This window comes from Bacillus rossius, chromosome 18, assembly GCF_032445375.1.
Source record: "Bacillus rossius redtenbacheri isolate Brsri chromosome 18, Brsri_v3, whole genome shotgun sequence".
Taxonomy (NCBI): Eukaryota; Metazoa; Arthropoda; class Insecta; order Phasmatodea; family Bacillidae; genus Bacillus; species Bacillus rossius.
This window is the reverse complement of record NC_086345.1, coordinates 25,224,140-25,237,146: the sequence shown is the minus strand read 5'-3', so window position 1 is coordinate 25,237,146 and position 13,007 is coordinate 25,224,140. Positions and strand designations below refer to the sequence as shown.

Below are 13,007 nucleotides of genomic sequence, written 5' to 3'. Positions count from 1 at the left end.
TTCTGTATCTTCCAAAATGTTTATATATCTCTCTCTTTGAGGAAAAAAGATTAGAGGGAATAAAGTAAATTAAAAAAGTTCAACACTGATAACCTCTAAAGTTTACAAGGTCAATTTTATCGTCGTACTTATCCTGTTACCAGTTACCATTCCCCAAGATGTAGTAACCTAACATGTAATTATGTAAATAAAATTACATATCGTTTTGATTCTGGAAAATTTGTTTATGAACAAAACATTTAAAGGATTAAAAGTTTTACACCATAGCTGATATTTCTCGTTTCTTGTACACTGTCCTAGATTCTGATTCGAGGGATATTTTCGAAGAACTCACTGGGATTCCGATCCGAGAAAATTGGGATTCGACCCGTCGGGTTTCTTTAGCTCAGTGGTGTCAATATACACATTTTTGATTCCAAACCCTCACCTTGGGACAGAAACCCTTGATGCAACTATTTATTACATTTTAAACTCTAAAATTTAACCCTTTGAACTACTATTTTGAACCATTTTTGCCGTATTTAAAATCCTGCTCAATTATTTTTTCAAGTACAGCTCTCTAATCTCTTGAATTGTGTGAAATTGTTCTACGAAACGTGATTCCAAGGTGACACGAGAGCCAGGTTCAACAAGGAGATTGGAACAGGAAAATAAGGACGGCGAACCTTGCTCGACACAAGAGTTCAAAGGGTTTTAAGATTTTTGAATTACTTTTTAATGCACAGCAGAGGTATACCAGGTAGGCGTATAACTAGCGATGGGTCGAATTCAAAAAATTTTCTAATCCGAATCTTGAATTCGAATCCCAAAAACTGGCTTTGGCATCCGAATCTCGAATTTGAATCCCAAAAACTGGTTTTGGCATCCCAATCTCGAATTTGAATCCCAAAAACTGGTTTTGGCATCCGAATCTCGAATTCGAATCCCAAAAAACTGGTTTTTGGCATCCGAATCTCGAATTCGAATCTCGAAAATCTAGTTTTGGCAGTTGTCGCTGTTCTAAAGAATACGGTCTGCCCTGAGCGCACACACATATGTTAGTGGGGGCAGCTACCAAGAGGCCGGGGAGGCGTGAGGGACCGACCTGTTGAGGAAGACGACGCGGCAGTTGTAGGTGACGTTGCGGTGCATGACGGGCATGCCCGCGTCCACCAGCACGTCCTTGCACACGGGGCTGACCAGCAGCTCCAGGAGGACCTCCCACGAGTGCAGCAGCGTGTCGCCCTCGTAGAAGTGGTCCTCGCAGCTGTACCCGCTGCGACACAGACCCGCGCACACGGCCCTCTCGTTTGAGAGGTGACGACCACAGCACATCCCCCGCCGTAGCTCTCCGGCACACGCGGCCGTCCGGGCGAGTTCGTGAAGGGAACGGAAGTCGCGTGGGACCGGAATTTGCAAACCACAGTCCCGCCGCCTGGGGGCGGACGGCACGAACCGAAGCTCACAAAACCAAAAGGGACACTTAAAAATTACTAACTGTCAAATGGGCTATATTTTAATATACAGTTCCTAGTCAAAAAATCAGGTCCAAAAACACTGGTTCAGTATATATTTTTTTCAAGTGTCTTTTGCTTTTATCGAAGTCGTTCCATCACACAGCTTCATAATGAACGATTCAACAAGTCGATGTGGTTACTCCGGCAACAAATTCCAGAGGCGGGTGATTCACATCAAGAAATGTATAGTACGCTTATTTTTAAACGACGCAGAAGCTTAATAAATCCGACATAAAAAAAATTGTGTTTTCAAATATATTTGTTGACCCGAATTAGTACAAGCAGTTTCTGCGTCCGCCGTTAGAATTTGCTGCCGGAGCTGCTACATCGACTGTCGAATTATTTTATTAGCAGACTGAAATTTTAAAATATATCTGTGGTGGGTGTGCAAAGTGTGATAAGTCACAAAACTATGATTGTGAGAAAACTGTATTTTAATGTTTAATTAAAGCTAATTTTTAAAACAAACATTTCAATATCTGCATTGTGAGAGAAGTAAGTTCGTAAACATTGTAATTCACATGTAAGTGTATATGCTGTTTACATTACTACTACTTTTTGATTCTAGCAATAGTGAAAAGTCATTTCACGATTTTTTTTTGACTTATCACACTTTACACACCCACCACAGATATAATGAATCGGTTCCAATAAAAAAAAAAATTGAAAAAAAAAAAACTAAACAAGTAATTTTATTAAAATATTGCCTTTATTATTAAAATTCATCAAACAGTAATATTACAATTTTTTTCTTTGGCTTTGTGAACTCTGGTTTGCGCCATCCGCCACATATGGCACCACTGTAATCATAAATTTCCGTTCCTAGCGACTTCCGTTCCATTCACAAAATTACTCCCATTAAATGCTGTGTACAGGGAGCTAAGATGTTACACATCAAAAATTAATACTTTGCAGACGTATTTATTCGTAAAAGTTACTATTCTTGAATCCTGAAATTTTTGTCAAAAACTGGGTAATTTTCTTGTGACATGTCATAGTGCAAATAGCTCTTTTTTTGTTACAGCATGTAAACAGATAATTTCAAGTAAACCACTGAATTCTTAAATCTGATTGCCGAACCAGGGATTCGAACCTGGTCCTCAGGAATGTTGGTCCGCACCACTTCATGCTGCAACAGTGTTGGAACATGATAGTAGGCATGCCATCCATTTCGAAATTGTTAACTCTTTCTGAGGGTTCCAAAAACTCAGGGGGTGGCTACATCTGTAAAAGTTTCGTATTGCTTATCCAAGTCTATCCCGTGATCCTAATGGCACTATCCTGAATACCTTGATCCTGTGATACATTATGCTTGCTGTTTTAATTTAATACATTAAAAAATCCTGGATGCAACAAAAATTGTGATGTAACAATGAATAATGATCGTATTATCTGATCAAATAAAAATTCGAAAATGAAATTTTTTTTTTACTTCCTAACATTCTTTGTATTGAAGTATCTTTGTAATGTTCAGGATCTTTTGACATTCTAAATGAAAACAGCAAGCATCATGTACCACAGGATCAATCATACAGGATCATGTCATCAGGATCACGGGATAAATTTGGATACATTAAATGAATTAATTACCGCTACACCTGCACAATTACATAATAACTGTGTGAAGCAGTTTCTTTCTTGCCTTTAGCAAATTGTTGTGCCATATTGATTAGAGGTTAGACACCCAAATTTAATTTTGTTCAGTTGTTTATGCAAATTGTTATATGCAGACAAAGAGGTATTTAACGGAATGAAAAATAAAATTTACCATATTTCTAGTTCTGGGCCGCTTCTGAAGTTGGCACCGGCTTCCTTCGCCTCTTGGATGCTCTGCAGGATCCTAGCGAGGTTTCCTTCGAAGTCTAAAGCCCACTGGTTTAGAGTGCACACAGCAACCGTCACTTTGCGACCCATTCTGGAAAAAAAAAATTGAATTAAAAGAGATATTGTACCTGTCCTAACATGGACATGTACACACTCTTTGTTATTATCTTGAATGCAAGCAAATGAAAGGCAATCATAGAACTAATTTTGTTTTTCACCTTAAACACTGAATGCCATCACAGAAAATAAATCTGCAAAACATTCTATGCTAAGGCTTGCTAAATATATTATATATATATAATGTATTATATAGCATTAAAGATGGAAGAAGAAAATATTTTTACTTTGTTTGGACTAGGTACCTACCATTAACCCTAAATAATAACCACACAACTGTATGTAAATAAGTCAAATACAGTGTCTCTTTAATTTTTGTAGAGTTTTAATTATGTGAATACAAGACCAATAGCATGCAAAATTTATGTTACCTCCTTTCGAAAAGCCCAGTAGAACAGTGGAGTGGTTCCAGGTTTCTGTATTTTGATGTCACTTACAAGTTCACCGACATCCGTAACATTCCAGTATCTAACACAGAAAATTCATCTCAACGTAAATACATTCAAATCAGCTAGAAGCCGGTTCTGTCTAAAACTTTTTCAAGTATTTGCGAATCAACTATAGTTAATAACAACACTTTCTTTCGTGTGTCATGCTAAAACTTTCATGTTGTGGTACGCCTGCCCCTCGCACCCGCCTACGCGTTTTTTTAGGTTTTTGTGTTGGTGACATTGCGTAAATAACAACATCACATATGGCCGCTAATGTTTATTGTTTTGTTTTAGAATGTATTTAAACTTCAACTGTTAATTACGACCGTGAAAATCTGTTTTACAGGAAATCTTTTTTATGATCATGACACTACTTTGGTGAAATTAACCCCCTGTTGGCCTCCAGACAGTCTTAATTGCCTAAAATAAACGTGTTATATTAATCAATACACTTTATCAACCCAATACACGATACATTTTTTTTTAACTTTTCAATGGAAGCACGTGGCGTGAAGAATGGAAATCAATGAACGTGTGTTTTTTTGTCTCTCTCTCTCTCTTGAGTATTATGGTACCAGTCTCCAACTGGCGTTAGTCATCGAAGATGCGATCAGTACCATTTGGAGTTAACAAATTGAACCTGAGACGTGGTTCTGATATTACGCCGTTTATCAGCAATTAAGACAACCCAGTGATATATTTCCGTGTGTGTTGGGTACGCACATGTTGTACCGGTATGGAATTTTTTCAAGGTGATGAATTGTTTCGTTTTAAATTAAGTTTTGCTTTTAATTGTGAATGCCGGAATATTAGCACACTGAATTGATGTTTAGCAATATTTTATTTTTTGTCAAATCATAATTTCCTTGTATGGTTATTTAGTTGCTCTTCTACTGCATTTATTTCCAAATTTTGTGAAAAGTCAGCTGTCAGGTTATTATTATTTATTGCATATCAAGTTTTTATCAAAGTTTTGTAATTCATATTTTCAAAATCAAAAATATTTTTACTGTGGTGCAGATTCGCATCACAAACACATTCAACTGCTTTAGGTATCTTTATATTTTACGTTTAAATACAATTGGATATGTTGCACAGAACAATTTCTCCCGCGGATACTTAATGTTTCTTATCGTGTGTCCAGTTAATATCAAAGCTTTTTAATTAACCAGTTAATAACCTGCAGCTTTGCTTGCACAATTATCAGGATATTACTGATATTTCACCATTGTAACAAAAGCATGTTTTCAAAAAAATATTTCACTTTTTAAGAAATTTTAAATTTTAAAGAAATAAATCCAGTACATATTCAGTGATAAAATACTTGTTTTATAATAAAAATGTTTAAGAATGATATTTTCTAAAGTGATGGAATAAAGCCTTTTTAATTCTTAGTATAGATCAAGTATCTCATGATACTTCATGATATGGTTTGCGTTTCCATCACAAAAACTCATTTCATGTTTCTTAGCTGTCAAAATCGTAACAAATTTGAGAATTTTGAAATGACAGGTAAAATTAATTAATATTTTCTGAAAGAAATTCAAACCATATCATGAAGTAGTAAGTGGCATTTCTGTTAAACCTAAAAAGTTTCAATTCTGCAATAAATTAAATTCTCCTTATTCGTACAACCCAAAAACGTTAAAAATGTAACTTTGGCAGCTAATTATACAAAAAGTATGCGCTGCATATATTTTTCATTTTGTGAAAGTTAAACAAGTCTACAAGATTATCTGTAATTACTTTAAATATAAAATCTTGACCTGAAATGGGAGGCGCCCCCTTAAGAAACTTGCACGATGTAAGCAAATAGGTTCGTCCATGTGTTAGGTACAGTGACCTAATTGTCTGTCTAAATGAATCGCCTGTCCACGGTTTCAGTTCCGGTTGAGTTGGGCATCTCTCTCGCACCTTCGACTCTTCCGTGCTGCAGAAGGCAGCGGTAGATCATCGCAGAATGACGTTTGCCTTGTGATTGAAATATAAACGTTTGCACACTGGCATTGCTACGCCTCAAAGTAAACCAGGTTTGGCTTCGTTTTCCACTCTTTTGTTCTCACTTTCTCGCAACAAGTGCATCGTAAAAGTTTTATAAATGTGTAAATTGTATGTAGGCTATTTTAATTTTATTTTAATTTAACATCATGTCAAAAATAATTGGTCTGCCAATTTAATGATTCAGTATTATGGGTAACTGCTCCGGCAGAGAATCCCAGAGTGCATGCGGAAAATTCGTGTGATTCACGCCAAGAAATTTAGTTGAAAACACATACCGCTAATCCGGACTTCGCTCGTCCGGACGGCAGTGCTGCCTTGTATTATGGATTTTCCATGTTCATTACTGTTTTAGACGTCCAGTTGCGGAATGTTACGTACTTAACACGGAAAAGAGAATAAACTTAAAATGACGCGTCTGAAATAAAATGTGTTTTATCAGCATTTCAAATTATAAATCTTCACGCATGTAGCTGTTTAGCTGTTGGCTATACGCATGCCACAATATTTCGTAAAACACACTTTGGTTCACGTCCAATTCAGCTGATTAGGTGTGTTATTCATACATAAATTCAAGTTTCCGAAAATAAATACATAAATCCTGATGCATATTTAAGTTTTTTAATTAAATATATATTTGTTTTTAAACCAGTGTGATTTTTAAAAATGTTAGTGGGTGGATTAGCTCATTATTGTATGAGTATGATAATTAATTGTTTCCTAGAATCTAGTATTTGGCATAAATATTATTGCGTATTATATGCAGATTATGTACGTAGTCAACTTGCATGCATTTACCCAGCTGTTGAAACACCGAGAATTAACTGTTTATGAGCGACCGTGACACAGTCAATAAAACAACTTTAAACTGTGAATTCGTGCCTGAATTCCTTTCTACAAACAGCTTATGGTGAGTAGCACATGTTTAGTGAGAAAAAAATATTGTGTGCGTTGAGTCTACGCACGGCACTAGTGAAACCTCTTGCTTTTCAGGTGTAGATAGAGATAAATTATTTTAATTTTCGAACAAACCAACTACGTAAAAATGAGTGATAATTATTAACTCAATTGCACAAATCAATAACTCTTTTCCACACGAATAAATAAATTGTAGATTATTTAAATAAAATAAAATAAAATAAATATGATAGCGTCAGTTGTCAGCCGTTACGAAAACTGAGGAGTAGACAAACACAAGCAGTGTTACGAGAATTTCATAGCATCACTGCTGCATCATTTCTACCTCTCCCCTGCCGTCTCTCCTGCCGTTACAACTATCATATAGCATGCTCCGCTACGTACCTATCTACCCCTTCCCCATTTGACCGTCTTCCCATTCGACCGCTAGCGCATGCGTTGGAGTGGCGTCGCCGCTGACGCACTCTCCTCCACCGGTTCCCCCACCACGCACCTGACTATTCCTCTCCTGAGAACTGAATTTTCGTAACGCTAAAATATTGTTGCCTCCTCAGTAAAGAAGTTTCACTTCAAAAATTTGGAACGAGACAGTGCTTTATGTTTTGAAACGCCCGCAGGGATTGCCTTGGATCAGAAGTAATGACGCCAGAATGCTGTAACCAGACAGTGATGATAGCTTAGCCGTAATGTGACCGCCCGCTGGGTTGTTTGAAAGGTTGCCAGACCTGGGCAAAATTGGGTCAGGGCCGGCTCTTCCAATCAGGAGTATTGCCCTTTCTGCGTCCGTCAATAAATCACGAGCGTGGCAGCTCAGACAAGACGGCGGAAGGGGATCAATGATTGCAGAAGAGGGCCCGAAGCACATAGAGAAAGAGCGAGTTCTTCGCCTGCAACTTGTTAGTCTCGCATCAGTTTTTCACATCAGTATATTTTATTATTTTATTGTTATTTCAACTTATTACATTCCTTAAGGAAACAGTGGCACTTTTAGCTGAAGTTGCAAGGGGCGTTGGGTTTGAATTTTGGGTATGTCATAGATATTTGTTTTTTTAATATCCTTAAAAGAGTCCTTAATTTGTTTTTAATCTAATAATGGTCCGGCCATTAAAAGTCCTTACATTTCACTAAGAATTCTTTAGAAACTGCTTAATAAAGACTGATAGCGTGCAAGTAATGGATAAATGCTGGTATTTTAATGTTCTTGTGTTTCCGACCTAGCAGGAAAACACTTTTGTGGATGCCCAGTGCAATTGGTGAATTCTGGGCCACATGATTAGATTTTATATACATAAAACATTTTGAATTGGTTTTGCATGGTTTGTATCTCACCCTTGAACTAAAAAGATTTGTTTTATTGTCTCGATTTTAACTTACAAAGTAAATGTAAATGGTAGTGCTATAAATTTCAGATAGACACTATACTTGGGTTAGATGTGTTCCAGATATGATTCTGGATCAAGAAAATTATTTTTTTGTGCATTAACTATTTAGCAGTGTTATTTTCTTGAGTTAATTCTGTGATATTACAAATGGTTTTCTAACACTTGATAGTGATGAAGGCAATGAAGTAAAGGGGTCCTGAAAAACTCCGTAATTTTTGATTTGCTCAAAGATGGTACGAACCATGTAGTGTAATCTTAAGGGAAAATGTGAACTAGGATGATGTCAAAATTGAGGTATACTGTCAAAATTAAGTTTATTGATGGCTTATTTTGCTGCAGTTTTGATTCAATGTGGTTTAATGTCACGCGGCTTCGTACAAAGGCTAAAACAACATGACCTCCAGTGGTGGGCTCCGAACCACTTTGGTAGCCCACCGAATCAGTACTCGTTAATTTTACAGGGGGTCCATGTTCTGGAAAGTGGAATCCCCCAGCAATAGTAATTTTAAGGGGAAAATTTCATGCCTAAGGCACCACCACCCAAACTGTTAAAAACTTTTTTTTATATTGGGTTTTATTGCATGGTCATGCACACTATTAAAATTGATGTAGGAAAGGTTCTACTTAAATACATAAAGAAAAAAAAAAAAAATATATATATATATATATATATATATATATATATATATATATATATATATATATATAGAGAGAGAGAGAGAGAGAGAGAGAGAGAGAGAGAGAAAACCAGGCAGCTCTGGGAATTATGGAGGCTGGATTTTATTTTATTTCTTTCAGAAAATTGTAAAATAAAAAATAAAAATTATTCAGAGAAAAAAAAAAAAAGACTAGTCAAAGAAATGATGATTTTCAGTGAGGAAAAGCCAGGGAAATTTTTTTAAGTGGACACCCAGGATTGTGTAAATGAAAATGACGAAAGAGTGCAGACGTTTTTACAGTTAGTTCTGAAAGTCATTTTGGTGTTGGTTAGAGGGGAAAAAAAATTGGTTGTTTGCAATGTCGGTTTACGGACGATAGTTTAACGTGACAACGTCATAACAAAACATTGATGAAATGATGCATTCTTTTATGAATAAAATTGAATCATTTTTATTGAATTATCACTGTTTTGTCTGGATACAAAGAAGGAGTGAAATGAAATCTACAATTAAATTGATAAATTTACTTTTATTTGCACTCATAAATTCAAATATGTTTATTACTTTAACGAAGAGATTATTTTAACTATAACTTTTATACATGTTAGCTATTTAACTTCTTCCAATCTGTGTTATTCTGTTAAGGATAGGACGATGATAGGAAAAGTAGGAAACGAATGGGATTGTTTCAAGTTTAATGTGCTTCGAAAAAGGTCAAATCGATGGTTGTTCCAATCGAGTGTAAGAGAGATAGATGCGGCGCAAGCGTACAATGAGTGTAACGGGACACAGTTTAACGGGACACAGCGTAACGGGACAATGTGCGTTACGGGACACTTTTTCCTGCGTGCAGCCGGCGTTCATAGATTTATTAAGACGTCACGTTAAAAAAAATAATAAACTTATTACAATGGGCAGGGAAAACGCACGGAGATAAGAGAGTGGGAGCCCTGTGTGTGCGTGTACAGTCTGTCGCCCGACCCCTCGTCGTGCCGGGGATGTGGGGGGCGGGGGAGAAAGGGGGGGAGGGAGGCCGTGATTGATCAGTCTGTTGTCCCGGTGGTTGTCAGGGGCGACGGACGGCCGGGCCCGTGCCGCCTCGTGGCGGCCGTCGTCGCCCGGGGAGGCGGCGCGAGGGATGGACGCAGGGGTGGTGGTGCGGGACCTGCAGGCCGCCCTCTTCCCCGTCTGCACCAAGGGTGAGCTTCCCGCGCCGTCGGCCGCCCGACTTGCACCCTTAAGACCCTCCCAGGTCTGGACTGCACGGCCTCGGAGGTGTGCCTACGTTACATGACTTCATGGTTTCCATTTTCAGTCCCATTTCGTTTTTTCAAACAAAGGATTGCGGTATTTTTATTTTTTTTTTTCAAATTTTATAAAAACTGATTTGATGTAAGCTTTTGGACATACGCCATTGCTAAGCACACGTAATGTCTGTAGAAGAAAACTTCTACAAAAAAAACACAAATGACAAAAACTTAAATTAAGTAAAAAAATTGCTGTTGTCAGGATATAAACACCACTACACAATACTCCACAACAGGAATATGGTCAACAAACAAAAGAAAAATGGACTAACAGACATACATGTGCTTAGCACATGTCCAAAAGCTTACATCAAGTCATGCACTCCCATCGCACAAATCTTTCAAAGATATTTTATAAAAACTCTTTTGTAATACTTACTCCACTAAAAAAGAAAATGGTAAAATTTATATATCCTAAATTTTTTTTACAATAAAATAATTTGTAATAAATTTGGTTTAAAACAGATGCGTTCAGAACGGTTGAAAAATTAAATTAGCGAGCATTTGTGGTTTAGAAAGTGATTCAATGAGAGGTGTGCATTAAAACAAATTATTAATTTTTCGGGTCCATGGAGTTGGTAAAAAAATTTTTGTCAGGAAAAAAATTAGATTCATTTAAACTAAAAAAAATTTTGTTCTGTAATACATTTAATTCTCAGTATTGGTACATCGCAAACATGATTAAAAAAAAATTAATTTGGCAGTTAATTACGCAAAATGTATGCAATGTAAATTTTATTCAATTTGTGAATGTCATCTCTCGGTCTCTCATGTAATGTTAGTTAATTTTCTCGTTATTATAATCATGGGATTTTTCTGTAAATATATTCTGATAGCCCCCATGTATTTTTTGTTCATGGAACACAATTATTCTTGCCAGATAATTACCAAACTTTATTTCTGAACATGTGATCAAAATTATGAACACTGCTGTCAGACTTGATGTAAGCTTTTGGACATACGCCATTGCTAAGCACATGTATGTCTGTAGAAGAAAACTACAAAAAACACAAATGACAAAAACACAAATAAAGCAATTTTCGTTTTTCTGTGTTTTTGTCTCGTTTGAACTGTTCTGAATTTTTTGGTTTCGGTATTTTTGTGCTGTCATCATTTGTGGTTTTTTTTCGTTCTGTTAGTCCATTTTTCTTTGTTTTTTCTTTGTTTTGTTGACCATATTCCTGTTGTGGAATATTGTGTGGTGTTTATATCCTGACAACAGCAATTTTTTGCTTTATTTGTGTTTTTGTCATTTGTGTTTTTTGTAGTTTTCTTCTGCAGACATACATGTGCTTAGCAATGGCGTATGTCCAAAAGCTTACATCAAGTCATGCACTCCCATTGCACAAATCTTTCAAAGATAATAGTTGGGTAATATCCGTTGAAAAAATTTGAGACAAAACATGTTGGATAGTCAGGGACGTAACTAATCCCAGTTTGCACACTGGGCAAGAACTCAATTTGCGCCCCATTTCTTTTTTTTCTCTCAAAACCAATCAAACCAAAACCTTTCCTGATAACACCTCATATCGCCACTACGTAATAATTCTACTACTCCAAATGTATTTGGTTAAACTTAAACTGGTACCTAATTAAATATATTTATTTGAAGTCATTTAATTTTGAATACATCTCAAGTTGGATATAATGAAGGGGAAAAAAAAAGTTTTTAAATATTTGACGATATACAGGCAAGTATTTACCTTTCAATACTAATAAATAGGTTCATCTGCCCTCCAAAATTTTTTTTTGTGTTCAAACAATACGATATTCAAGTAAATATTCATAGTAAAAATTACATTACCAGTTTAGCAACCCCCCCCCCCCCCTCCCCACACACACACACACACAAAGGCAGGACCCAGGGCACAATCCCCATCCCCCCTGCCTCTGTTTATGTACCTGTAGATTGCTATTGTAATAAATTGAAAGGAAAAGCCCTTAAATAATGGTGGTGGCAAGAAGATTACCTAACCGAAGTGGCATGTAAAACAGAGACTTAACCCTTTCAAATTGCCTACTGGTTTAAGGGGCCCGCCTCCTCAGGGACGTATTTGTGTCGGTGACGCGGGATGATAAGCGCGACGCTCGCTGGTGCTTCTAGCGCGGTGTCTCCTCTGGACTGGCGCGCAGTATTCTCGTTCGTGCGTGTGAGCGGTGACCGTGATATTATGTATGGCGGAGAAATGACAGATTAAGGCTGTTTCGTGCCTAAAAATACAATTAGAAAACAAAATATGTAAACAGAACTACTCATCTGCTCTCGTCGCATTTTGAATGCTTTCCTAAACAGACACCACTCGGATATCTAGAAAAGTTTTCAGATCGCGTATGTGTGCCCGGGTAGGCGGGGGCCGTAACAGTGTTCAACGTAAAACATGTAATAAAATAGTGACCTGGACTGGGATGTCATTTGGTTTTCCCCCTCGGCAGGCGGGTACCTGAACAGTTTCCTCCAGAACACGCTCAAGACGAACCAGGTGGAGATCGACACGGACGGCCGCACCCTGAGGCCCGTGGCGAGGCTGCGGGAGCCACGAGACCTCTTCTCGCTGCCCCGGGAGGCCGACCAGCCCCAGCCGGAGACGCGGTGGCCGACCGAGTGCCAGGTTAGTCCTACGCCCCACCCCCGCCTCACAGATTATCTTGTAGCTTTATAGAAAATAATTTTATTATAGATTATGTATGTTTACTTAAAGACTACTCTGGATATAATCCTTTTTATAAGGTTTGCAAGAGTAGTTTATTTATATTTATTGCACACATGATTATATTTTTAACACACATATATATATATTATATAATATAATACAGTTTATATTATATAATAATTCATATCCTTTTAGCTTGCTTATACAGGTTTCCAGGGCGTTAT

The 13,007-nt window shown here is 37.2% G+C and overlaps 2 protein-coding genes across 5 annotated transcripts in view; one reads left to right on the top strand and one right to left on the bottom strand.

Annotated features, from left to right (window-relative positions):
- The window catches only part of LOC134541283 (glutamine-dependent NAD(+) synthetase), a 46,520-nt gene that overhangs the window by 28,062 nt on the left and 5,451 nt on the right, over positions 1-13,007 (bottom strand). Inside the window, exons 1-3 of one of the 2 annotated variants that reach the window (XM_063384589.1) lie at positions 3,809-4,079; positions 3,265-3,411; positions 1,085-1,255 (exon numbers count right to left, since the gene is read on the bottom strand). In XM_063384589.1, the coding sequence (XP_063240659.1) occupies positions 1,085-1,255; positions 3,265-3,410 (317 nt within the window). In that variant the 5' untranslated portion in view covers position 3,411; positions 3,809-4,079. Of the gene's footprint in view, positions 1-1,084; positions 1,256-3,264; positions 3,412-3,808; positions 4,080-13,007 lie in introns of those variants that run through there. The other variant, XM_063384590.1, reaches the window with a different exon arrangement.
- Positions 4,168-13,007, top strand: part of LOC134541284 (cytosolic carboxypeptidase Nna1) — a 35,419-nt gene continuing 26,579 nt past the window's right edge. Inside the window, exons 1-4 of one of the 3 annotated variants that reach the window (XM_063384594.1) lie at positions 4,168-4,602; positions 5,753-5,898; positions 9,896-10,024; positions 12,566-12,741. In XM_063384594.1, coding sequence (XP_063240664.1) covers positions 9,964-10,024; positions 12,566-12,741 — 237 coding nt within the window. In that variant the 5' untranslated portion in view covers positions 4,168-4,602; positions 5,753-5,898; positions 9,896-9,963. Of the gene's footprint in view, positions 4,621-5,752; positions 5,899-9,895; positions 10,025-12,565; positions 12,742-13,007 lie in introns of those variants that run through there. The other 2 variants (XM_063384592.1, XM_063384595.1) reach the window with 2 other exon arrangements.